Source organism: Pseudonaja textilis, chromosome 3 (genome assembly GCF_049901715.1).
Source record: "Pseudonaja textilis isolate UNSWEBS1 chromosome 3, rPseTex1.2, whole genome shotgun sequence".
Lineage (NCBI taxonomy): Eukaryota > Metazoa > Chordata > Lepidosauria > Squamata > Elapidae > Pseudonaja > Pseudonaja textilis.
The window spans coordinates 39051374-39078772 of record NC_141992.1 but is presented as its reverse complement, the minus strand read 5'-3'; the positions used below and the strand labels follow the sequence as shown (position 1 = coordinate 39078772).

Sequence of the window (27399 nt, the reverse complement as noted above, 5' to 3'; positions counted from 1 at the left end):
ACCACCCCCATGTGGTTTTGGATGGGATAATCTTTCTGACCTCTTAGATATTGATGGAATTTAGTTTTCATTTGAAATATGCCTTGACTTCTGACTCAATTTCTTTCATTCTTGTGTTATTCAGTGCTGGGACCTTTTCAGCCTTGGGAATAGCACTAGGTAGAGAATTATTTAAGCAGAAGACTTGCTTTAATTCAGAAGCACATATTTTTTACCCCTAGATTAGCCAATAGAAAAGAGCTAATCGTCTGCAGTTATATTGTCTCAAAGGAACAAGAATATCCTTTATCACATTAAGTCACTTGTTATTCCTGTATGTTTAAAAAGTGGTCCTGTGCATTATATTGCTGGTGATGGTTATTCAGTAGGTCCTCCGAGATCTGCATGATTAGGGAGCAGCTGGCACCATGCACCAACCATAGCAAGTGTTTGGCTGTTTGCCATCCTATGACGTAAACAGAAGAAGAAGAATGCTGGTGTTTTACGCTGTTCCTGGTGCAGCTGTGCTTACAGAGATATCATAATATATCCACTACTTAGACAGATGCTGTGGTGCTTAAGATACAACAGTTCCTAAAAAAAAATATTATCTTTTTGACCCACCAATCTGTTGCTATAGCCATTGGCTGATCAGATGCATTTCATTCTCATGGAATTTCTGAGGTTTTGGAGTTATTATTAAAATTGACATTAAAATTGACATGAAATATGAATACTCCAACTTCATTTTCCTCATTTCAGTTTGGAAAAAAAATCTACACTCATATGTCCAGAAAGCTCCAGATGGAATGTCTCTTCCATCCTTAAACTTTATACTTAATGTTTCATTCCATTCAGGCTTACTTTCAATTACATATTTCTTTTGTTTTGTGATATTAAAAAATCCCCCCTCCCCCAAGCCATTAAAAAATGCCCATTTACCTAATCTTATTGAAAAATACAGTTCAGATGATCACCAGATAAAACACAATCTAGTCCCTTCAGTGCATTTCATGAAAGTCAAAGCACATTATTCAAAGTTTATTCCTCTCGGTATTTAGAGCGACAATGGCCTTTCCTTTCAACACTTGCTATTCTGTAATAGATGGGAAAGCCAACTGTGCCCAACCTTAATCTAGCTGGCAGGACTTCAAGAACAAAGAAAAAAGGCAAATCATATAAAATCAATTTAATAAGGAACTGAGACTATAGTATTGCCAAAACACAATTCTGTATTCCTCAGACAGAAGTGCAATAGAGAACACCAATCACAACAGAGGCTGATTCCTCCCAGACATTCATAGCCCCTTGCCTTTCAGATCATGGAGGGAGACTGGCAAATACATTAGCTTGTAGTCCAGCTTCATATGTTGCAGAATTCCAAAAATCTACCTTCTGTTATTTGTGAAAACATAAAAGCTGTGAAAATCCATACAAAGCACCAAATTATAGAATTAGTATAAAAGAGCAAGAAGTATAGAATTAAGTCATATAAACTGTTAGCCCTATACCCAAATTGTTACAAACCGGATTCAAGTGATTTATTTTGACTTTTCAAACATACAAAATTATGGTATAGACATGCTGCCCAAAAAAATGACCTACGGTCCACTGCTGTGTAGTATCCTGGAGTACCTTTTATGTGCAAAAGATTGGAGGCCGAAGTCAGCCAACTATCATATTAAATTTGTACTCTTCCATCTATTGAGATGCCATGCTTGCTTCCATGCAATCCGTGGAACAGGTGCATGCTTCAAACAGCACAGTCACAACTTTTGCCAACACTCTTACAAGAGCAGGCAACCTCTGCGCCTTTTGTTCTTCCTGACTTGCAGGGCAGCCCGGGTGGCCATTTCAAACACTTCCCGCACTCCATCCTTTGTCTTGGCGGAGCATTCAAGGTAGCCAAAAGCATTGATTCTGTTTGCCATGTCTCTGCCATCTTCCGGCTTCACAGGCTCCTTCATAAAAATGATGACAAGCAAAAGAGTTTGATTATTATTTAGCACTGCCTGATATAACAATAGAAAAATCCAAGGTAATCCCAGCACTTACTTCCTGTTAATCGTTTGTTTTTCTTTTCCTCAGACAGTCAGAAAGCATTTATGATGACCACAGCAAGTTCTCAAAAACTTTTGGCAAAGTATAATTTCAATTTAACTATGACTGCCCATATTGCTTTTATAAAAATAAATGCAAGGAAACAACTGAACAGCAGCAGAAGTAAAAACGGATCCATCAATCACAATTAACATAGCCAATGTATAGATAGGTTCAGCAGCCCCACTTTCTGGCCCCGAGACCCAGTGACCAGAACCAAGCTTTTAAGTCATTACAAAGGCCAACAGAGTTAAAGCCAATAGGATGCTGTTCTAATAGGTGAGCACAATACTGAAAAAGGTCCCTTCCTGAACTGTGCCAGGTGTCCCTCCTTTGTAGCTGCAACCTGAAGCATACACATTACATAACTTAATAATTTATATTTTCAGACTATCATTGTGCACTTTGCTGGTATGACAGAAGAAGTATAAACTCAAGACAGCCCTGAGACTCTGCTGATTTTTTAAAAAACAGGCATAGAGCTGTTTGGGATTGAGGCCATTATTCTGACAAAGGCCCAATATGTAACATTGATGTGTAGGAAACCATGGCATAAATCCTTAGTGCAGCACTAAATTGGGTTCTTATCTGCTGCACACTATTGGGATGAAGGGAACAGTCATCAAATAAAAAAGTACACTTGACATTAATGTCTTTGTGACACTGTGGGTAGGATTTTGGCATATATAGAAGACAAATTTCCTTTGAATCCCATTCTAAAGGCATTGTTGAAAAAAATAACCAGATAATCATGAGCCAAGTCCAAACCCTCTTGGAAATACAAGCTGAGTTAATAGCATGTTTTGCACCCAGAGTAGCACAGGAATTTTAGTTGCCAGGGCTTCCAGAATAATTTCCTATCCATGCTAGCTGGAAAAAAACAATGCTAGACTTGAAAAAAGGTAAAGGGACTGTTGGAAAAGCCTGTGGATTTATTAATGTGTACCCTATTTTTTTCATGCTAATTGGATTGTCATGATGTTCAAAAACAACCAGTTAAAGCAAACTATAACATGTAATTCAGAGACATACAAATATTGGTAACAAAAATACATATTTCTTAATTTTATTTTCAAGCTCTTTTTTTAAGATTCAGCTTTTTGCTTAAGTGTCCTGAGAAAGCAAACCAGAACTAAATTAAAAACTTCACTGGGGTGGTTAAAGAGGAGCATCAATTTGTACTCAAATTTCACTTTTCAAAGGAAGATCAACTGTTTAGAATTGGAAATGCAAAATCAACAGCTTCTTTAATCAGCCATAATTCCAAATGAGGGTGGAATACTAATTAGGTCAAACTACAAACAGTAAATCTTCATGAAAGATTTACATCTTAGAATTTTCCACAGGATATGGAAGGGAATGAAGGAATCTAGTTCTACAAGAATGGACAATGAAAAAATACATTTACAAAGGCTATGTGAAAGGTAGAAAACATCTGGAAAATCCAGGGCATGTTTAAATTTAATCGAGTTTCTTCAAGCATTATTGTTTACAGGTAATTCAGAATAGAAATAACTAAACAGATGTACTATTTCTCAAAAGTAAATGTGGTCACTTCTATAGGTTGTTAAGTCCCAGAATTCAGTGAGAAAGATGGGAGGAAATGAATATTGATTGTACCTTAATTTTTTGATATTTTAAGATTATGTTGAATTTCGTATATTGACAGCTTCCTATTCAAAGAGAGTCAAGAAACACAAAGGTGTTTAGCTTTAAGTCAGAAATTTATTTGAAGGTCCTTATTTCCTCAGAACGTGACCTTATACATAAATTCGAAGGGACATTGAGAAAGTTGCTATTAAAAAAGAACACAAGAACTCTTGCATGACTTCAAGTTTAGAAGGAAAATTTAAGAGCAGAGGCAAAAGGCCAGCCTGGCTGTTTATCTTAACCAAAGAGAGATAGCTGGAAACTGCTTCAAGTTGATTATTTGCAAAAATAACCAACCAATACTTGTACAAACACAATTACTCTTAAATGTAAAGATCCCAAGTGATAATGACTGTTTTTTCCCTTAGAATTAGAAGGCACTGAAAGCTTCAATAAATACATGAACAAGACAATTAAACCACAGTTGCACAGTATTTTATCTTCAAGAATAGGAGAATTGCATTCAAAAAAGCAAACAAGTGTGGATGGATCCATACCTGTTTCATCTTTGCCAACTCTCTGCGTGTGTGTTCATCATTACGCAAGTCCTTCTTGTTTCCTACAAGGATGATAGGCACATTTGGGCAAAAATGTTTCACTTCAGGTGTCCATTTTTCTGGTATGTTCTCTGGAAGAAGCAAAGATATGAGAGAACCCACTCAGTGAGCAAACCCCCAGCAGAACAAATACATAAGTGTAATCCCCACATCAATATAAAGGAAAAGATCCATTTCAGTGAGAGTGAATACAATGAGAGTCTTATTTCAGAATCTTGGACAGTAAACAAGTGTCAGTCTGCTTCGTCCACCTGACCCCACTACAGATGTAAGGGAACTTTGTATTCTTTAGACCACTAAAAGACAAGGGAAGAAGTGACTGAGGAGTGTGTTGGAAGTTCCCCATCTAAACCGCAGAACCACAGTCAGAAATATCCCGCAGACATGTAGCATAGAGCTGCAGAAAGACCTAGTGTCACAAACGCTTTCTGTGCAGAAAAAAGTACATATTCCTTCATCATTGAATTTTCCCTTTCTGCAATACTGCCAACATTAATTTATCCTCATCTTTCTCCTGAAGGCAACTGTTGAGTCCTTTCTGTCCTTATATACTGAAAAACTATTAATGGTGTCACAGTGCAAATATATTCAAGGAACTATCCAAACTGGCTAATCTTGAATGGAGGAAGCTATTCATTCTCCGTCCAGCAAAACAGATTAGATCCTTAAAGATTCCTTTGTCTAGTACAGACTTTGAGGAGACATCCTGAACCTTTGCCAGAGTGCATTCTCTTAAGCAGCATCCAGGTATGTAGGCTATTACAGCAATCAAAAAATTTGTCCCTAATATTCAGCTTTTTGTCATGTTAAGGTACTATTGTGACCAAAAGACTGAAAAACAATTACAGTTAAAATTTTGTTGGTAATCTCTGTGATAACCAATATTATAAAAGTAACCAAATAAGGCTGAGAAAAATCTGAACTTTCTTCTACAGTTGATGTATTTTTTTTCTAAAGTAATGAACTCATTCACCTGAAAAAGCAGGCCTATTCTACAAGCAGCAACCAGTAATGGGAAATGAATAGATGGATCACATGACTGACTTATGTGCCAACAAGTTGTCTTGAAGTCCTCCCTTAGTGGCCGCATAGATCTCCATGAAGATCTGTCTAACCTGGTCTCTCTGAATGTGCTCATTGACATTAAATCTCAGTTTATCCACCTTGCTGGCTGCTCATCATTTTTCTTTCCGCCTTTCCTAGTATTAGAACTTTTTCCAGGTTTTTGCATAATGTGTCTGAAATAGGATAATTTGAGCCTGGTCATTTGCAAAACTCTGTGTTGATATGTTCAGTGATCCATTTGTCCATGTATTGGTTGTCCAGTGTTAACCAACCTGGACATTTGAAAAGCATTATCACTCTAGTAAGAATAGAGCAGAAAAGAACAGAATAGAAACTGGAAGGGACCTTGGTGGTTATCTAGTCTACCTCCCTACTCAAGGAGGAGAACTTTATACTATTTCAGATAATGTTGTTGACTGTGACACTCTAATACAATATTGTTGACTATGACAATAAGGCTGTCCAGCAGAGAATTGCTTGTCTCCTGCTTTATTGACCAAAGCAGCAGCTTCAGATGGCATGATAACTACTTCAGATAGAATGAGAGCTTCTAGCAATACATGGGAAGACACACAGCATGGTGACCATTCCTATAATTTGAACTGTTATTTTATAGCCTTACCTAAACTATCTGGACTGTCAATGGAGAAGCACATGAGGATAACATCTGTATCAGGATAAGAGAGAGGCCGCAGCCTGTCATAATCCTCTTGCCCAGCTGTATCCCAGAGGGCCAGCTCCACCTATAAATGAAAAAAAAAAAAACCAACCCAGTCCCTTAATCAACATACAGTAATTGTGACTGTGGTTAAATACATATACTGAAAGGAGAAAAATCCAACTGTTTTGCTTTCCTCATTTATATTTGGCTCCTTGGCAATTTTAAGCAGCCTGGCAAAATATCTACCAGTATTAAGCAATTAAATATATTAAACCCTGTACTAAGGCCATTATGCAGAACCGCTTTTCTTCATAATTCTTAAGGGCATTCAACACCAAGTTCATAAACACCATCAAAATTAAATACAACATCATCTCTTCAGGTCAGTCAATGGAATGTTAAAAGAAGCACCAGAAGAGTTTTATTGACATTTCCACTTTTCAGAAATTCAAAATTTTTATACTAATTTAATGAGCAGGCAAATATGATATGAAATCATCTGACATATAGCAACTGGACTCATAACCAAACCAGAAGTACGGGACAGCTATGTATATTTTAAATATTTGTATATTTTTCTATAATGTAAGGATGCAGAGGGTTGACTCTTCACATAAAAGGGGAGTTTTGCATAGAGATGGAAGATCAGACTCCTCCTAATTTACTTCTTTGAACTCTAGTCCTTAAAACAAATACGTGTTCATCAAATTGGCCTTCATCAGCTGGTGAATTATGGAACTAGGCAAACATTGCTCAAAACTACTCAGCAAAATAAACATGGCATAAGAGGATATATCAGGCAAATGTACAGTTATCTGTTTAATTATATTTCAAATGAATCTGGAATGTATTTTATCTTTTAATCAAATTTATATACAACTCTCATTATCTAAAAGACACTGAACAGTTTACAATTAGGTTAGTATTTATTTATTTTTTCTGAAAGTCTTTGTTGGTTTCAGAGGTTGGTGGTAAAGGATCTTGGGGCACATATGGAAATAGAGAAAAGATAGTAGTATTTACGATGCTAAAAATCTCATAGACATAAAGGTCATAAAGAAGTTGATCGATATCTAACTAGAGAGAAGGAATGTAGGCTTCTTTGATGCAGAATTATCATTTCAGCATATTTATTGGGTAGGAGTTATGCATGTAATTTAATCATTTAATCTACAAATATAAAGTCCTGATTATTGGTGGTTGACCAACCAGATACTGACATTTCTAATGGGACTCAGTATCAGTATACTAATGGATGCACAAAAAAACTCTCTGACAATATTAACTAGTGACATCCAGAGAGGAAAGCAAACATCCCTTAGAAGCTGTTTCTATTATTAAAGAAGACGAGTTACCTGTTTCCCATCTACTTCAATATCAGCAATATAGTTTTCAAAGACTGTTGGTACATAGACTTCTGGGAACTGGTCCTTGCTAAAAACAATCAATAGACATGTCTTCCCACAAGCACCATCTCCCACAATTACCAGCTTCTTCCTGATGGCTGCCATGGCTGTAGAGAAAAAGAAAGCTAGGTCTGGGGTTTAGTTCATTAGGCTATTGAAACATTACAGCAAGTAAGTGTAATACTACAAAATATTACTCCTCATGTGAACAAAATATATTCTGAACCAGATAGAACAAGCTTGAATCAAAGAAGTATAAATTCTTTATTTGAAATGACTTATGGAGGAAGTACTGTATATAATCAGAAATTGAATATTTAAAATGAAGGAATGGAAGCCATTACTTCTAGTGTTAGGTTTTATATCTATACACTGATTGGAAAATTCAAAATATTACACACACTACCCAGTAATGTACTAAAATAATACAATATTTCCCTGCCAATATATCCTGCTGTGAGAATTTTGGGGCCTTGGTTTATCTCAAAAGAAATTATCAATGTGCTATAGGGTGTGCATGCTGTCCTGAGGGACCCAACATAATTGCAGTTAGGGAATCTGCTAGAAAAATCTCTACCTCTTGCCATATGCTACCATCCGCTTCCTTGGCAGGACAAAAGATTCATCAAAAGTTCAATTCACCCTATTCCATGGTGGTTTCAACTTGATTAAGATGCCACCATCTTGGATAATGAGGGAACCTAAGACAGGTTTTCCCAAAATTGGTGTCATTAAGAATGATGAGAGGTATGCTCAGCTGAAGAGTAACAGCTTGGTAATTCTGAAAATAAAGAGACAGCAATAATAGCAATAGAAGAGAGAGGGAAACAAAAAAGATGTTCACCCACTATTTCATTTCTAACTATTTCAGAAATTCCAAAGTAATATTTCTATTTTTAAAAGACAATATGAAATACAATATGTTAATTTACTATGTGTTACATTCTTCTTGGAATCTATTTAGTTGCAAATATATATTCTTGTAACTATCAGAGATAACTATCAGAATCCTCTGTAAAAAATTAATATTTAGAAACTCAGTTGTATGTCTCGGTGATGAAAATTTGGCTTCTTGCTTATTTTCCTTCTCATGAACAACTTGAAGAACATAACTGTGCTCCATTTTGAAATAGATGTTATGAATCAGCTACAAAACCACAGAAGCATTACAACATCCAAGCTTTACACTAATTTCACTCCAGCAGAGTTTATTTTAGAAACTATGAAATGAGCCTAGAACATAGAGATGCAACAGAAGCAAAACAATCATGAATAAGCATTTGTACTTGAGAAAAAAAATCCAGAAAAATGAAAACTGTAGTATAATCTTTTAGGGACTTCACTCTAAAGTTTAAACCATTATTTTTCTCTATTCCACGTGCCAGGAGACATATTTTTCTGCAGAATAAAAATTTAAGTCAGCCCTTTAACCTACTTAAAAGGTTTTATTTTAGACTTAAGGTAAAATAACTTCCTATACTAAAACAAACCATTCCCATCCCCATGTTCTATTGCTGCTGTGCAAATCAGTGATCCAAAAAGAATTATGGTTCTTGTGACGCAGCGGCAGCAGCACGGGCCACTTGCAAGACATATTTTTTTAAAACCATTTTCCAAGAGCCACAATGGGAATAGACATAAGAGTGTCACCTAGTGAGCTCCTTAAATAGTCCATTAAATAGTCCATCTGCTCCCCTGCACAAAATGTAGGCTGGATATTTTAGTTCTGCCCACTCCAGGAACCACATTTGGCCTGTGGATGATCTACCCCTCCTTAGATGCAACTAACCCTTCTGGTACATTGTGATCTTTGGGTAGATATTTAAAAAAAAGAATACGGTGTGGGTGCCTGCATACTCAGAAGTTCAGCAATTTTTTAAAAAGAAGATTCCTATATATTTTTTTCAATAGGGCAGAAATCAAAGAACATATAACAATAAAGATTGCTGGGGTGAAGTGGCTAACTTGCTGGATTAGGAGCAGAAGGATCCAGATTATAGATCCAGTTATAAATTTTGGTTGGGCATGAAAACCAGCTGGATGTCCTTGGACCAGTCATTCCCTCTCAATTCTAGTCTGGGAAGTTGGAAAACATCTATTCACCAGACTGCACTGGATTAACCTGATAGATTATGGTCCATACTCTTCAATGAAGAAGTTTCATCCCCATTCAATTGATTTGGGCTAATAATATTAGTCACCTTTACTAAAACTTTACATGATTTCATTTGACTGTGATTTTCTATCACTTATTATATGAAGGCTATGATCACAAAAGACCTAAAGATGCAAACTCATGGCCTGTGGGTTGGATGCGTCACATGCTGCCCCCGCCCGGTTTAGCGAAGGGGAAAAAAAGTCCAAATAGTTTACGTGACTCCATGACTTTGACACCCCTGAGATAGCTCGACTGAAAGCAGAATGGCTTGTTAGAAGAATTAATCTCACCCTAGTCTTTAGAATGTTTTGGATACTCTTAAGCTTTATAACATAGCATCCTCTCCAGATTTCTATGTTGTTTCCTTGTCAACCCTTTCAAGACAAGTAAATGCCTTTTTTCTTAAATCTTAAGCGCAATGTATTGGTCTCACAATTCTTACTTTCTCTTTGCAATTCCCACACCAATAAATTAATAAATTAGTGTTGAATAATCCAGTGAAAATTGTGATGTCAAAAGATACCCAGAACTCTGGAGAAGTGGTTCCCTATGTAGGGATAGAGAAAAGAAATATGGCATAAGTTGACAGAAATCAGCTGTCCCAATTTCTGAAGATGTATGGTGGTAAGGTACTAGCAACAGGGAATTATAGCAGGGAGAATGCTAAGCCACATAAATCTAATCATGCATGAAAACATGAACAAGAGCCAGACAGACCCTGGCACATGCCAAATCCACATGCAGGATGGGGGAGGAGGCAGCCTTTCCCTTGGTAGCTGAGCAATTTATTCTTTGCATATGAATTCACCCACTGCTGGTGTGGCCTGGTTCTGAATGAGCCATGGCCAGGGGTTGTGGATGCGGACCCCTGCTGTAAAGCAATATGGAGTGGTGTCTAACTGCTATTGCTATACTATTATCTTATAAACTCTATAGCACTTGCTTGGAAAACATGAATAGAGGAGCTTGAAGAGGAGCTTGGTGTTCTGCCAAGCTTTTCTTCAGTATCTGACTGGCTGCTGTGAAAAAAAGACTGTGAAGAGATAGCCTTGGGGATAATTTAGCAAGGTCTTCTGTTTCAACATACTGTATATTGCACCTATTTGTGGTTTGCTCCATCTTGTAACTGAACATCCATTATTAATAATCCAAACAGCCCTGTATCTGGAAATAACACCAATTAACAGCACATCTTCAGCTTCCCTAGTTTCATGTATAGAGTGAATTTTATTCACTCTAAAAATCCATCTTTTTTAAACAATTTATATATTTTCACATTGCATATATAAGTGCTTAGTGAATAGCATATTTTCTGGATCAATTTATTTATATACTGTACAATAATACTTTTCCCACTCCTAATTTCTACCTTTACTGTCCAAAAATCCATCTTTTAAGGGCCATTGGATACCTATCCTTCAACAGTTGATCTCTAGGTAGATAAAAGTAAGGCTACTATATCAAGGCCACAATCATCCAAATGACTCTTAGATGACATCAAAGAGATGTTTTAAAATCTCTAATTTTTGCTGCTATCTAATAATTTATTTTTGCAGCCCAGGTATGGTAGACTTAATTAAAGCAATCAGTTCCCCTTAAGTGAACCCCAAAAGTATTAAGCTGAATCATATCCAGTAAATCATCAACTTACAGCCATTTGTTTAACAACTGTTCGAAGTTACGATGTTTCATAGTAAATGAGATTATGTCTCACTATTGACCTCACCACAATGATGAATTTTCCAGTTGCTATTGTAGTCATAAATAGAGGACCACCTTTACTACTGAAATTAGACCTAGAAACAATTGTCATAAACTGGGATATTCCAAATTATGCAAATGTGCTAATTTATATCTTGCTCTCAAGGAATCAACTAATCTCCCTCCTAGAAGGGAATAGTTTTACAATCAGCTGTGTTTAGAACATTTGAGGAGATAATTTTAAAAAGACTTATTTTTAAAAAGAAATACTTGCAGCATTATAAATACATTAGCTGCTGTGCAAAAATAGCTTTTTATCAATTTTCTTTTTGCTGTCTTCACAACTTCATTCAACATTAGAGGTTTTAAGAAAATTTTACCCATATATCTCAATATCATCAGAAACATGCTTTTGCTACAGTTATGCAGAACAGCCTTTAACTTTCTGTGTCTATCAATTTATAGCTAGGCTTTGCATGTATGATATGAGAATTATGAAAAACTACCTTGAAAAAAGTTACTCATGGTGCATATCTATATAGTAATACTGGTAATCATGTCCATTCAAACACATTATTAAGGTAGGTGACAAGTACATACAGGACCATTTTCAAAGCCTACTTAAGCTATTGCCACCAGCCTACGTCATGTAATCTCATGATTTAATTGCAACACCAGGTTGAACTTTGAAACTGTTAAACAGAAGAGAGAACTACTCCCAATGGCTGGATTCCAAAAAAGCAAAATATATCTGTACTGAGAAGCCACCAGTTCTTAGAGACAATGCCAACGGGGCTTCAGATAGATCAGGCCAGCTGCCCTGTCTGCAGGGGTGGGATTCTACCAGTTCGTACCTATTTGCTAGAACTGGTTGTTAACATTTTAAGCAGTTCGGAGAACTGGTTGTTAGAAGAAATTACTGGCCTAGTCCTGTAAGGAAGGCAGGAAGAAAACATTCTGGTGTTGCTTACAGAAATTGCCTCTCCGTTAACCCTTATTACATTCTTGGCAGGACTAGACTTCCTGTCTCTGGAACATCTCTGGAGTTTATTTTCCCCTCCTTTGCTGGTACTTTGCTTGTGTGGAGTGACCATTCAAAGTTACAATGGCACTGAAAAAAGTTACTTATGACCATTTTTCAGGCTTACAACTGTTGCAGCATCCCCACAGTCATGAGAGGCCAGGAGAGGATATGCATGCCTCGATGTGAATGCCCAGCCAATAACATGACCACCAAGCCATGTCCACCAACTAAGCCATGCCCATAGAACCAGTTGTTAAAAAAATTGAATCCCACCCCTGCCTGTCTGGCTTAGCCATGCTGGCTAGACTAATTAGGAATGAAATTGATCATATTTTAAGGACTCTGGGCTAGGAAGCCCTGCCTTTATGACATAATTCAGTTCACAGTTAACATCTGAAGTTCTGCCCACAGTTTTATTAAAGGAAGCTCCATCTGTTTTAATCTGGTATAAAATAGTGATTTCAGATTTTTGTTTCCCTACCATTCTGAACTGCAAATAGATTTGTGTCATGACGTGGTATTTGGAAACTGTTGCTAAGCTATTTATTCTTTAAAGAATATCCTCACATTATTTTTCTTTCTTAAACATGCATTTATTGACTTAGGAGTAATGCTGTAGTACTGGATAGATAAGATCACTTTAAGAAAAGAATGAAGCTGGTATTTTATGAATGCAAATCCGAAGCTAATTTGACCTTCCAAAGTAAGCTTGAAAATCAAGATGGAAGAAAAAAAGGGTTGTGGGTTGAATGCAAATTTACGTAAACTCCCCAATTATTTGACTGTCAAGGCACATCAACTGACTTATGTAGTTCAGATATTTAGTCTTCTCTGTGCTCAACCCACCTACCTACCTACTTACCTCTATCTATCTATCTATCTATCTATCTATCTATCTATCTATCTATCTATCTATCTATCATCCATCCACCCACCCACCCAACCTAAGTGAGCAGTTTATAAATAATATACCAATATATTTTCTATTTTCCAGTAGAACAGTTTTATTCAATTATGTTTGTATCACTGATCCATTAAAAGTGATGTGGGCAAGGGGAGAGGTGGTTTAATTTTTATCTAGCTACTTCCCAGACTTAAATTATGCACATACATTTTTTCTCCTCCTATATTATGTCTTTTCTTTCTTCTCTACAGCTAACAATGTCTTTGGAGGAGAAGATTTAAGGAGATAAATGATGGCTAATTCTACCAATAGTAGATCAAATCAAATCAAATAAATAAATAAATAAAATAATAAATAGTATCTCCTTCTTAGCCAATGAAAAGTATTTGAAGAGGGTGGGTTGTAAGTCTTCACATCATGATTACTTGAGCCTTTAATCTAGCAGGATTTTTGGGGAAGTGTTTGTTAGGCATAGAGATTTATCTATTAAGTGGTAAACATTGTTGTAATAAAAGAAAAAAAATGATCTTTCTGCCTCCCATAAGTAGTAATCTGTCATGTGTTTAGAAATTTTCCAATAAGCCACCATATCTGAGATCTGGCAAGAATCACATTATTTACATATTTACCTTGCCTAACTTATACCACACAGAAAGGAGTAAAAAAGATTTTATAAATTTGATAAATAAATCTGGAAATGGAAAATAACCTTATAGACTGGGCTCACTCAGAACACATCCAAGTCAGTAGTTCTCTGCTATTCAGATCTTAATGTTTTGAGCTTTGTAGGCAGAGATTCAGAGGTTAAAATCTCCTTCTTCACCTAGAGATATTTTGCAAGACTTTTCTTGTTTTCATCTTTAGTATCTTTGTAGGTTTAATTGTAATATTCCTTCTTCTAGCATTCTTTGTTAAATTCCAAAATACATGCACCCCAGTACTGCAAGCCCAGGAATGACCAACATTTCTACCTAAAATCTTGTGAAGCTACTGCCTTAAAGTATGAAAGATAATTGCCAGAATGATATAGATAGTCCTTGACTTACAACCACAATTGAGCCTAAAATTTCTGTTGCTAAGTAAGACATTTGTTAAGTGAGTTTTGCCCCATTTTAGGACCTTTCTTGCTACAGTTGTTAAGTGAATCACTGCAGGTGTTAAGTTAGTAACACGATTGTTAGGTGAATCTGGTTTTCTCATTCACTTTGCTTGTCAGATGGTCGCAAAAAGATGATCACATGACCCCAGGATACCACAACTGTCATAAATATGAGTCACTTGCCAATTGTATGAATTTTGATCACGTGACATTTAAGAAAGAAGAAGAGAAAAATCACAAATAGGATTATGCATAAAACATCTTTTCAAGATAAAAGGACATTTTTGAAGCAGCACCCAGATCCAGAAATGGAGACATGGCTGCTCAGAGACTGAAATTAAAGAAGATGATAACATGTAAGATATCTTTGCAGATCAAAACCCAGAGAAAACTATCTCAAAAAGCCTCTTTTTTTTCTTTTTTAGATTCAGTAAATAGATGGTGGAGTCGAACCCAATCCCGTAATATAGTACAGTGTTTCTCAACCTTGGCTGCATGAAAATGTGTGGATTTCAAGTCCTAGAATTTCCTATACAGCTTTACTGATTGAGGAATTCTAGGAGTTGAAGTCCACACATTTTTAAGTGGCCAAAATTGAGAAATACTGATTCCTATCACACAGAATCAAAGCAAAATTCTGTAGGACCAAATTTCTTAAAAAAAAAAAAAATCACAAAAACATACTTTCTGTTTCCCGTGAGATTTGTACTAATCTCTACCATTAACAAATCTGCTAAAATGTTGTATGAAAGTTCCTGTATTAAAGTGAAAGGATTTTTAAAAATTAATTCTGGTATAATAGCAATAAAATCTTTAATGACTACACATTTGACAATTCATATAAAAGTGACCAAAAGGAAAATGAAAGGGAGGCTTACTATAACTCTCTGCTTAAGTCTTATTTCCTTCTGATTTAGGTTGAATCATTCAACTTGGGCAATCTTTTGTATAGTCTGGAATAGTTCTGCCATTTTGCAATTAACTTTACTTGTTTTGTTGCTTACTTTGCCAAAATCACAACATTACCTGGATCAGATGTCAGTAGAGATCAATACAAATGTAACTAGAATCAGAAGCTTCAAGCAAAGATGTTATTAGTGCAGGGATTTTCAATTTTTTTTCAGTCTGCAGAACATGTTCATTTAAAAACAAAAATACTAGAAATCCAGAGGAGAAAAACCGTGTCAAATCACAGAAGAATAGATATTAAACTTGGGTGCATCAAAAATAATCTGGGGTTAACTAGGACATGCCTCTTATATTTTTAATCACATTCCATGTTGCCATTCAGTTGAGCATTCAAGATAGTTAATAAATTTAAATACAAAATACAAAATCTGCAGCCTGCCCTTTGGACACGTGGGAGGTATCATTACCCTCCTCGAAACTGGCTTGTGATAATGGGTGTTGATGAGAACTCAAAGTTGATCTGGTCCCATCAGATTAAAAATGTGTCATTCAATACCAATATTTGACTTGAGGTCTGGGTTAGGATCAGGGGTTGCTGTCTTACAGCATCATGTCATCCCAAATCCTCCAAAGAAGCCTGTTTAGACTTTGCCTCTTGAGAAAAGAGAACACACTTCCAGTTCATTTTATACCTATTTGGCTCTGCTGGTGATTTTTTTTTTTTTTACTATGTTGACTTCTCAGCCCTGAACAAGACAGAGTCCCCTGCCTCTTTAAGTACTGCAGCTGGTTCTTCTGCAAATAGTGTCTTTTTTGCAAGCAGAAAACAACTGGCATCTACTCACCTCATCTACATGCCTAGGTAAAGTTGCTGTGCCTCCTCAAAAATATTGTTGTGTCTGAAATTTTTTCAGTTTGTTTGGAGGACAGGGCTCAAATTGAATAAGACAGGAATAACTCTACCACCCTAGAAATGCTATAGGATTTACTGCATCACACAGGCTTCAACTAACTGTAAAGGAAAATAATATACCCAAGTGCACTTTGTAAACACTAGCATTCTTCAGCATGCAACTGGGAGAAGACCAATCATGACGGGTAAATACACAAGAAGCAGTAGCAGACCGAAATTCGAACCCATAACAATAACAGTTTCATAGCTACTGTGACAGATCAAAGTAGTCATGAAACATTGCACCTATCCAAGCAGAAGATTGAGATAAGCATCAAAATTGGCCAAGGCAGCCATGCCAGATTATAAAGAACAAGAAACAATGTAAAGGCAAAACGATGAGGATACAACTTAAGATGCCTCCTGAATTTTCCTGTACTGGTCAAGCCAGCCTGCTACCTTTAAAAGAAGCAAGGGATATTTGGCTCTTGCAAATGGAAAAGGGTGACAGGATCCTGCTTTCTCTGTGTTTGCCTCATTGTACTGACCAGAATGGCAGGCTGTTAAATGTCATAAGAAAACAAAGAACAACTCTGTGAGATGACTTAAACTAAACATCTCTTTTAGATGTTTAGCTTTCAGAACTAAGTGAATAACAGCCAAGTCATAAAAATGTTGGCATATGAGCTTTTTTCTCCACAGATTTATACTCTCATTCAGTGTATTTCAACCTTAGCAAGTTTAAGATATGTGGATTGCTGTCTGGGGAATTGTGGGAATTGAAGTCCACATATTTACAGTTGCTAAGGTTGAGACATACTGTTGGATCATTTTCTTTTTCAGGGATAATATTTCTTTCAGCAAAACAATATATATGTTACAAATTGCTTTCACATAAGCAGATCTTAATGTCAGAACTGCAGTTTTGCAATGGTTTCAGTTTTGAAGAAATCTTTGAATAGAACACTAAATTTTGTCAAAGTATTTTAATGTCAATGAAATCTGAGTTGTTAAGCCAACACAGACTGTGATTATACAGTTGTTACCAGTGGTAAGCACATTTTGTTGAACCAATTAGAAGAAAGATTAGGAAAGAATACTCTGTAAGGTGAAACAAAAATAGTGATTTTGGAGGACATTTCAGTTTTAAGGATATTGTTAAAACCCATAAACTTAAAATAACAAATGATTGAAGCTTCAAAAAAATTATGATCACGACAAAAAAGCACTTTATAGTTTTGTCCTAAAGATGCTTTTTAGGAAGCAACTGGACTTTGTTTTTTTCTTTTGAAGACATTTCGCTGACAGGATAGTGGGGAATGGGGAATCCTGTCAGAGCTGAAGAAGTTTCTTGGATGAGAAGCAAACTGTCTTCAAAAGAAAAAACAAGAAAGTCCAGTTGCCTCCTGAAAAAGCACCTTTGGGGCAACCATGATCTGGATGACTGAGAATCTCTACAGACACTTGTTGTTTCTAACCATATTTGATTCCATTCAAAAAGATATATAAATATCAAATTAATATATATACTTAAGCCCTAGAAGTGATTTGGACTAGTTATGAGTCCTGGTGGTGCAATGGTTAGAAGGCAGTATTGCAGGCAAACTCTGACCACAGCCTGGAGTTTGATCCTGACAGGGCCCAAGGCTGACTCCTGCTTTCTATCCTTCTGAGGTTGATAAAATGAGAACCCAGATTTTGAGGGGCAATATGAAAATAATGCTTAGTCATTGTAAGCCAGCCAGAGCATTGTCAAGTGCGATGGCATGTGTTATATATCTCTAAATGCTACTGCTATTGCTAATAGATTGTTTAAAAAACCAAGACAAACATTGAAGCTTCTCCCCCTAACAGGCACATTTTACCTACAGTTAAAATGCCATTCTTAAACTATTGAAATATTTGTCACTGTCTCATGTGGAACTCTTTGATTGTACTAAAATTAAAGAGGAAAACATGGAAACTTCAAATATCATGGGTCTATTAAAAGCAGGATAAAAGTTTAATAGAAAATACTCTTCCACCAACAGCCTAATTAATAGCATGTCTTTTTTTAAAAAAAAACCTTTACCCTACTAAGGCTGCCTTTTTTATCTATTAATCAATAGATGCTGAAGTTCCCAATAGAAACAAAACATCTGCCAGTCCCAAATATCTTAGTGAACCAATATAAGATAGCGAATGCTTTAAAAAAAAAAAAGCTTGATCACAATTTAGGGGGCCTGACCTGCAACTGAAAAGACTTGGCAGCTCGATTTCAGGCCCAGAAAGAAAGAGAAAATGTAGTCATGGTTTTGGAATGCTTCTTTATTCCTAAGTGATTAGCACAGCTTCCTCCTCCTCACCCCCACTCCTCCCCAGGATTGCCACTAGATGAAAGTGAGCTAAACAAGCACAAACAATATTTTTACAAAAATGTCTCAGGAAGTCACTATCCTTGGCACATGGCAAGACAGATTTTCAAGAATCCCGTTTCAAGGAAAACAAGGAATATCTGGAAACAGTAACTATCCTGCCACATGAAGTACTTCTGTCAAGAGATCCACATTTTTCTTACTCCAAGGCAGCATATTTTTGCAAAACCTCGCCAAAGATTGATCACATCCCCATTCTTGTCCAAAGCAGGAGAAACCAGAGATTAAAAGATGAAAAGAACAATTTCAACATTAGAAGTAGATATAAACTAAAGTCCTCTCTGAACATTTCCCACTCAGTTTGAGTTTACAAAGGAGGAGTTTCCTATTCTTACCTACTCATATGGAACAAAAAAACATGGCTAGGCTTTCAAATCTTCATGGGCAGAAGAGGATGTCCATTGCACAGAGTCCTCAGTGAGCAGAGGCCAATCAGGTGCAGCTACCATGCATATCCCTTTCTGCTTCCTCAGAAGTAGACCCTACCTTTATCTGAATTGTTGAAATGGAGGATTGTCTTAAAATATATTGGTTGTTCAATCACTAAGTTGTGTTCAACTCTTCATGATCCCATGGACCATAGCCTGCCAGCCCCACTCCACGCCGTCCTCCACTATCTCCCAGAGCTTGTTCAAACTCATGCACAGTGTCACTGACACTATGTCAATGACAACCATCTCTGACAACCTCTTCTCCTTCTGCCTTCCATCTTTCCAACATCTTCCTAATGAGTCCTCTCTTCTCATTTGGTAACCAAAATATTTGTACTTCATCCTTGGAATATAACTGAAAGCCAATATATATGATTTTAAAAAGAGCTAGGCTTCAGCTGACTACAAGGTACTACCATAATTAGAGACAAAGAAGGAAATGCCTTCAAGCATGTTACTCACGGATACCTGTATCTCCTGCCTCTTTGGATAGGAATGGCTTTTCAGAGGTCAAGGAGAGACTTTTTTCAGCAAAGCCTGAGGTACAAGACCAAGCAGTAGTTTGTTCTAAAATAAGCTGCACATATGTCCTAAGCCATGATATACAAACAATGGCAAGATTATATAACATATTCACCCAAAACCAAGTAAGGACAGAGAGAAAATGGGCAATTGGCCCAAGGTCACACAGCTGGTTTCATGTCAAAGGTGGGATTAGGATTCCAGTGCCTTAACCACTACTCCAAACTGTACTTGTTACCCACCCAGAAAAATCACAACTGCTTTTATTGCTCATGCCACCTCTTTATCCTGGACCAGAGAACTAACAAACGGCTCCCAACATTAAAGCTCTATACTGTACACAATTTTCTTTTACAACCTCCAATCTCACCTGGCGCTTACACCCAAGAGCTATGCATTAACCTGAAACAACCAGACATTAAGAAATCCCAGTTCTGTACATTGTTGCAAAACAAGAAACGGCGTTTGTGCTCTATGCTCTTTGCCCAGTTACCACACAGTTAAATACTCGGTAGGGTGCGGCATCACTTTAAACGCAGTCCATCCTTAGTCACCCGGGCGGGCCGCCGGCGGGGGTCTCTCTCTGCCAGGTCTTTAAAGCAGCACTCTCTTCGATCTCCTCGCCTGGGCGTGAACGCAGCCCAGCAAAAGCTAACGTAACAGTGGTTCGATTCCACGCGAATTTCGGCAAGTTTCGCTTCAATCCAGAGCAACTACATAAGAGGAGTTTGTAAGTCATCGGGGGCGGGGCGGGGGGGGCTTCCACGTTTCTCAGGACAGTCGCGACGGCCCTGCCCAATCTCTCGCGTGCGCCCAGGCAATCCTCGGCGCAACGCCACCCCCCTCCTCCTTGTCGTCCGTCTCCTTCCTAGCCAACAAGCCAAGTTACTCGAGGGGCTCTCCAGCCCTAGCCGCATCTACCGGGGGCTACACTTTCCCAGGGCGGGCGCCTACCTCACCACAAAGTCTGGTTCCGGCAGTCCCGGATCCCTCGCCTCGTCGGTTCGGGGAAGAGCAGCTCAAAGGTGGACAGGCTTCCTGGGATTGTCAGAGCCGCTCCGGCCGCCTCTTGCCCCGCCTGAAAGGAGGAGCTAGGCTCGGGTCAGGCTCGGGGGCGTGGGACCTGTTGCCGGACTCGGCTTGTGTCGTGCTTCTCCAAGGCAGCGACGTATCCCAGACGGGGAACTCCTTAGGCTGAGCTTAGGCGGAGTGGCGTTTCCAGGCACCTCTGAGTAATACCCGCACCGCGACAAAAGTCTCCTGGGGGGCTTTCTCTCTTCAGTAGTTACTTCCAACTTGGTCTCACAGGCCAGGGGTCCCCAAACTTGGCAACTTTTAAGACTTGTGGACTTCAAGTTTGGAGACCTCTGTCATAGGCACTTCCTTGGTGGACAGGAGGGAGTTGCCGTGGTTACTCAGGAAGTTTATTGGAGACAAAAGCGACCCTTATGTTTAGGTGTTTTTAATCTATCTATACAGGTAGTCCTCGACTTACAACCACAATGGAGCCCCAAATTACTGTTAAGTGAGACATTTGTTTAATGAGTTTTGCCCCATTTTACAATCTTTCTTCTCTCAGTTGTTAAGTGAATCACTGCAGTTGGTAAGTTAGTAACCTGGTTGTGAAGGGAATCTGGCTTTCCCATTGACTGTCAGAAGGTTGCAAAAGAGGATCACATGACCTCAGGGTACAGCAAGGGTCATTAATGTGAACCAGTTGCCAAGCAACTGAATTTTGATCACATGATCATCTGGATGCTGTGAAGGTCATAACTGAAAAATGGTCATAAGTGACTTTTCTTAGCGCCGTTGTAACTTTGGTCACTAAATGAAGTGTTTAAGTCAAGGACTGCTTGTATGCCACTAACATGCTGATTCCTGTAGTCTTTAACTCTGAAATGGTACAATACAGGGCAAAACACCTTGAACAAATTGCCTCAAATGGGCTAACTTAAGATAATGGGTCCAAAATCCAGGAGCCTTGATTTCCATGCCACTGAAATTTGGCAAATTTTGTAAAACATTTTATGACATAAATATTAAAGCAGTTTATGACATAAAATGAAGTGTCATGAAGCTTTTCTGTGGTGATGTTTGACTGCTATACAGTTCAACTTGGGCTGTTTTCCAGGCAGCTACCTCTCTGAAGACATCACAACTCTTCCAATGAAAGGCAGGTAAGAAGCTCTGTCACTACTGAAGGCATTGAGGAATCTTCTGAAACAATCACCCAGTGAACACAGGTGGTCTGGTAATAAGCTCTGCTCGACAAAGCTTTAATCTATTAACCACATTTTCTGGATTTGTATTACACACTGAACCACTAATTTTATTAATATAATACAACAGGCAAAAAGTAGCTAGCCAGTTTGTGATTCATCACATTGTTTTCACTTTTCTTCCTTATCAATTTCTCCTGTACAGAAAAAATACAGTACTCCTAATTTACACATGCCAGAAGAATGTTATGCAGCAACTAAAAAGGAGTTTTAGAGTGATCCCTAGCTCTGAAGAGGGAGTAGCAGAATTTCATATAAACTGGAGAACTTTTTCACCAAGGCTGAAATGTGAGAGAATTCACAGAATTAATCTTGGGAAGCCAGTACAGGCCAATAGCAATGCAACCAAGTAACACTGCTGCCCTCTATTGGCCATTTCCAATTCCCAGAGTGTTTTTCCCCCCAGCTATGAATGTCAAAGATTGCTCTTGTGAACTAAGAGTATTCAACTTTTTAATGAAATTTCTAGATAAGAAATTGAATAAAGAAATTCAGTAAAAGCAGAGGAGGTGGTATAAACGTTTAAGATAGTGAACAAGAATTTTTTAATAATCTTCATATTTAATAATTAACTGCTAATAGGCTAATAAGATTAAGGTATTTTACATATTCATACAATTGGGATTCACTGAAGTTATGACTCACTTTAAAAGCACATAGTGAAAAGAGACACTTTTCAGGCAACTCACAACAAACCCATGATTGTTCATTCAAGGACCAGTGACCCAACTCTCATTGTATTTGTTCAGTGCAGTCTCGTAAACATTGTTTTTTTTTAAATCAGGTTTTCACTTAACTTTTATTTTCATTGTAAAGTGGTCCCTACAGTATTCCCAATTCTGTCCTAGCCATAACATAACTAGGGTTTTTTTTTTAATGTGACATACAAACTATCAAGTGTTCGAAAGAATAGTCAGGGAGGCTTAGCTTGTTGAGGAAGCGGGCTAAAACTTTTGAAGGTATATTCACCCAGTGTAATTCGAAAGCCACACTGAACTAAAAACTAAAATCACATTTTATCTAGCATGTGGTATGAACATGGTTCATCTGGTTAGTTTATGATCCAGACTGCTATGATAAGATCACAGATTGGGTACAGATTAATGACAAATTACCAGGTTATGTGAATCTGAGCCCAAGTGCCAAATCTGAACTGGAATTTAACTTTTTATTCACTTGCATGTGATAAAAGCTTCCCTTGCATTTGCTTGAATGCACGTAAATCCACCCTTGCAATAGACTCAGTACTCTGGGGATACAGCCAGCAAGCATAGCTTTGACTTCCCAGAGTGTGAATTCTGACATTGGACTTAGAATTAACACTTGAAGTCTACTATCAGTGTGGGTACATTTGGATGTAGCCTTCACTATGCCACAACTATGACTCAAAGTATTTAAGAGGAATCTAGATGCTCTAATCTTCTGATTATATCCCTGTGCTTCCCAAGAGGTGCACTCTCTTTATTTCATCTTTCACAAGCGACATGATTCACATCAATCACCATAAAGTCATAGCAGGTCAAAAGAAAAAGAGAAATCAATACTGAAGTGCTTTTGATTATTTCTTAATCTTATTTCTTAAGATTATTTCTTAGTTTTTACTTTATGCCAATGAATACCCACAGCCTTTCAGTCTTTCAATCTGTCATCAGAAATTAAAACTTCACATTGTTAACAAATAAATCAAAGCTTTCGTGCTCAGTCTTTACAGGGGAAATGTCAATGTTTACATAGAAGATCCAAATAATTCAGTGGATCTTATTCCCTAGCAAAAATGGAAAAAATATGGTCCAAATGAAATATTTTAAAACACAGACTATAAATAAGAGTGGAAATATTTACTTTAATGCCTAATAACTTATTTTTAAAAATAAATAAGATAAAGGATAAGGAAAGGAGAGGGAAGGAAAGAAAAAAAAACACTCATTTCTGGATAGGTAGCCATGTTGTTGTTATTATTTTTGCAGTAAATGGAAAATTGAGTTTTCTAAAGGTGCACAAGTTTGTCATTGCATATACCTTTCATGAATTAGAGGTGATCCATCAAAGTTTTTAATAAATATGATAAGTCTTCAGTCCTCCCTTTGTTGTGTCTTATCACTCAATTCCTTACAATTGTATTGTAAACTGCAGATTGTGAGTTGCTAGGTCCCTTTAAATGAAATAGTTACCAAGTTATAAAGTGTAGCTACCATTGCCAGACAGTTTTAAATCAGTACATAATATGTTTTATTCATTAAGCCAAGAACTCGGGGCTCTGGGCTATAGAGGTAGATCTTTCATGCAGAAATTTTTGACTCTTTCATAAAAGAGCACAGGTGACTAGAAATAAAATCTCTTCTACAACGTTAACTTCTCTAGATGCGCTTAGATACATATTTGCAATCCCCTATCCTGCAGAAGATTTCTCTATATTGTTATTTAAGGCTCAGTTGTTGACTTAGATCACCATATGTTCCACCACTTTGTGGAGAAAGCAATACAAGATAAGATTTTCTTCACAATATTTTCTATGATAGAAATCAGTTGTACCCATCCACTGCCATTCAGAGGAGGGACTCCTATAAAATTAGCAAATTTTGTTAAACGATGTACAGTATTAAACATGATACAGAAAAATCCCCGCAAAATAAGTGATACTTTTAAAATGAGTGCTTATTTAGCATTCAGCCTGAAATTCAACGTTCAGAGGGAAAAACTGCATATCCTGCCTAGGAGAAATCCAAGAAATAACTAACAACCAGTCAACAACACTTACTTGACATTATTTTTTAACAATTCACATATGATTAATTGCCAAGTAAGATAGCATTTTCTAGACACAGTGGCCATTGGCACAGTTGCCATTGTGAATCAGAATGAGGTGGTCCTTGGCATCTTGAGCTGTCCCTTTATAATCATGGGGGAAACAAAAAGGAAAAATATTTACAAATGATTCAGTACTGTAACGGATCAAGGATAACTCCAGGACTAACAATCAGTATGAAGAGCATTTCCATGCTGGTGGAAACCACAGTCAGTTTTCTTTCCCTGGCACCACACCCCAGACTCCACACAGCCCTGAGAATTAAGGATTTCCACAGCACGTCAAGACCTTATGGAAGTAATTCCTGAAAGGCTTTGATTTCGGCTATGGGTCATGGCTCTCACTTGCTTGAAAAAGTTGAGAACTGGATGGAAACTGCGGTCTTTATGATTGGGTTTTCTAATCCACTTCTGAAGACTTGAGGAACAAAATATTTCAACAGCAAGGGAATCTACAATCTTCAGTTAAGTTACATTTTGTATAGTTTTGAATCAAGAACTCTATCCTGGAGGCTCAAGGTTCAGGAATAGTTTCCTGGACCACCTAGAGGGATAACAAAAACAGAGATATCATCTCCAGAGCCTAGTTTGTCATTGGCCAGCCTCCAACCACGGTCCTTCAGAACTCCTCTGGATCTCATTACCAATTCCTGGGCTGCCATGGTATATCTGGAAGAAAATAAATCCTGTAATTACTATTCACATGAAAACGGCAAGAAATCTAACATGATATATTATTATGAAGTTAATATTCATAGGTGCATTGTAATCACCACATCATTTTAATTGCTAGATTGTGAAGGAGGGGGAGAGAATGACTTAAAGTTATCCTCTTGCAATTTTAATATATGTTGGTGGTAGATTCAACCAGAAAAGCTGTTAGAAAATACAGAAATAGTCAGATACACTACAGTAAAATGGATTGAACTATTTGTCCTTCATTCAGGGACATCCGAGTCCAAATCTCTATAATATCATGAAACAAGATACTTCATTCATTTCAGCGAATGACATGGCAAGGTGACAATAGAAGGAACCTTATGTATAGCATAGGTTGGCAAAAATGTGAGCTATTAAAAGCAACCAGTGAATTACATATGTACTTTTACAGAAAGAATTAAAGACTTCTAAGCAAATAAATAATTAAAAAATAAAGGTTTCCATTCCATATTTGAAAAAGCCTGTTTATATATGAAAAGTTGGAAAGAAACTTCTAGATGGAAAAGTTGCCATCATGAGTAGAAGACTAGGAGAAAAATCTGCCTATTTTTCATCTAAAAAATGCGTTTCCAAAAAGGTACAATTATATCCACGAGATCCTAAGCATCTGACTAACCTTGAAAATAGAACTGAGTAGAATTTTGACTGCAAGAAATCCTCAACTTATGAATGTAATTAAGCCTGGAATTACAGTCATAAGTCATTGTGGACATTAAGCTGGTTGACACATGACTGACCCAAGTTTACACTTTTTGTGGCAGTTTTAAGTGAATGATATGGTTGTTAAGTGAATGCATTTTATCTAATGCTATTTTTAAACCGAAATTGGAAGTAAATACTAGAAACCATTAAAAATATTGAAAATTGTGGTCATGTGACCATGGATGATGGAAATGAATGTAAAGGTGAGCCAGTTGCCAAACACCCAAAATACAGTCACGTTACTGTTGTGTGTGTGTATGTATGTATGTGCGTGTATATACATGTGTGGCCACTATAACTTCAAAATCAGGTTGTAAGTAGCTTTTGTGGGGTCCATCATAACTTCAAACTGTTGCTAAGTGACTGATCATAAGTAAAGACTGCTTATATTAAGGGAAAATTTCTCCCCTGTTGAATGTTGCAGACTTCAGAAGCCCTCTCTCCCTCCCAGTTTTCAGTCAGTGTTCTACTTACATACAAAATGTAATTTTGTCCAAGTTTCATAAGCTTAATTGAACACGGTCTCGACATGAGACTGGGACTGACAGTAAGTGTTTCAGAAAGGACTGTTCTACCCAATAAATAGTGTCATCCCCAACACTTGAAAGTAAGAACGTTCAGCTCTACTTACCTGCAAGGATCATTGGGTTCATAGCCCATCAATACATCAGTGACCGCAGTGGCCACTTCTTGATCACTAGTGACATCCCAGAGGCCATCAGTGCCCAGCACTAGCACATCATCAGGGCAGTGCTCATACTGTGTGAGATCATAAATGTGCACCTGCGGATAAACACAAAGATACAATTTTGTTGCTAGGAATTTGCATTGCAAAAAAAAAAAAAAGAGAGATACCTAAGAGATCACTCTCATTATGAACCTGCCAATCAAAAATGGTAGGAATTCCCAGAGGTTTGAACTTGCCAAAAGCATAAATGGGAAGAAAGCACTTGAAAATTTGGAGAAAATGAAACAAATTTGCCCAGCCTTATTGGCTGATTAATAAAAAAGGGAAAAAAGACATTTTAAGTATATCTTTGTTTGAAGATTCTTAATGGAATATTGATTCCCCTATGCATACTGCATAAAATGTATTTACAGTGGTACCCCAATACTCCTTGTTAATAGATTCCAGGAGGTGCAATAAGCACCAAAAATGATGACAAATTTTTCCATAAGGAATAGTGTAAATACATTTAATGTGTTCCCAAACCAAAGACAATGTGCACTTTTAAGGCAATATGTAAAAACAAAGGGTTGTATACAGAGGTTGGCTGCTGGGGGTTCGCAGGGATTTGGGACAGCTAGCCAGGATTCTGTGCAGTTCGGAGAACCCCCAAATCCCACTCCTGGCTGGCCCCACCTACCCTGCCCCACCCTTCCCAGGAGTACCCATGCGGCCTGTTTTAGATGCAGGTAAC

General features: G+C 37.4%; 2 protein-coding genes and 1 long non-coding RNA gene across 7 annotated transcripts in view; 1 reads left to right on the top strand and 2 right to left on the bottom strand.

Annotated features, from left to right (window-relative positions):
- Positions 1-1153: 1153 nt before the first annotated feature.
- Positions 1154-20586, bottom strand: RHOC (ras homolog family member C). Of its 4 annotated transcripts, none has more exons than XM_026712920.2 (5): positions 20432-20586; positions 7368-7525; positions 5974-6094; positions 4227-4357; positions 1154-1940 (listed from the first exon to the last, which is right to left on the bottom strand). In XM_026712920.2, exons 2-5 carry the CDS (start codon positions 7521-7523, stop codon positions 1767-1769), a joined length of 582 nt encoding a protein of 193 aa, XP_026568705.1. In that variant the 5' UTR covers positions 7524-7525; positions 20432-20586; the 3' UTR covers positions 1154-1766. The 4 variants fall into 4 exon arrangements, with proteins under 4 accessions (XP_026568705.1, XP_026568706.1, XP_087785448.1 ...); XM_026712921.2 differs by having other exon boundaries at positions 20427-20569; XM_087929322.1 differs by lacking the exon at positions 20432-20586 and adding an exon at positions 7996-8194.
- LOC148126080 (uncharacterized) overlaps positions 20023-27399 on the top strand; it is a 21852-nt gene continuing 14475 nt past the window's right edge. Inside the window, exons 1-2 of the long non-coding RNA XR_015742788.1 lie at positions 20023-20202; positions 21604-21649. This is a non-coding gene — a long non-coding RNA (uncharacterized LOC148126080). The remainder of the gene's footprint in view (positions 20203-21603; positions 21650-27399) is intronic.
- PPM1J (protein phosphatase, Mg2+/Mn2+ dependent 1J) overlaps positions 23192-27399 on the bottom strand; it is a 24190-nt gene continuing 19982 nt past the window's right edge. The window contains exons 9-11 of one of the 2 annotated variants that reach the window (XR_015742787.1): positions 26610-26761; positions 24510-25225; positions 23192-23903 (exon numbers count right to left, since the gene is read on the bottom strand). Coding sequence is in view for 1 of the 2 variants with exons in the window: in XM_026713037.2 (XP_026568822.1) it covers positions 25078-25225; positions 26610-26761 (300 nt within the window). In the remaining variant the exon portion in view is untranslated. Of the gene's footprint in view, positions 25226-26609; positions 26762-27399 lie in introns of both variants that reach the window. The other variant, XM_026713037.2, reaches the window with a different exon arrangement.

What these genes read in the sequence shown, in the direction of transcription:
- RHOC (XM_087929322.1), bottom strand. An exon ending in TTGAAGTAGATGGGAAACAG is followed by an intron (nt 6,095 to 7,367) that starts GTAACTCGTCTT and finishes TTTCATTTATAG; the next exon opens with GTGGAGCTGGCCCTCTGGGA. An exon ending in AGTTGGCAAAGATGAAACAG is followed by an intron (nt 1,941 to 4,226) that starts GTATGGATCCAT and finishes ATTTTTATGAAG; the next exon opens with GAGCCTGTGAAGCCGGAAGA.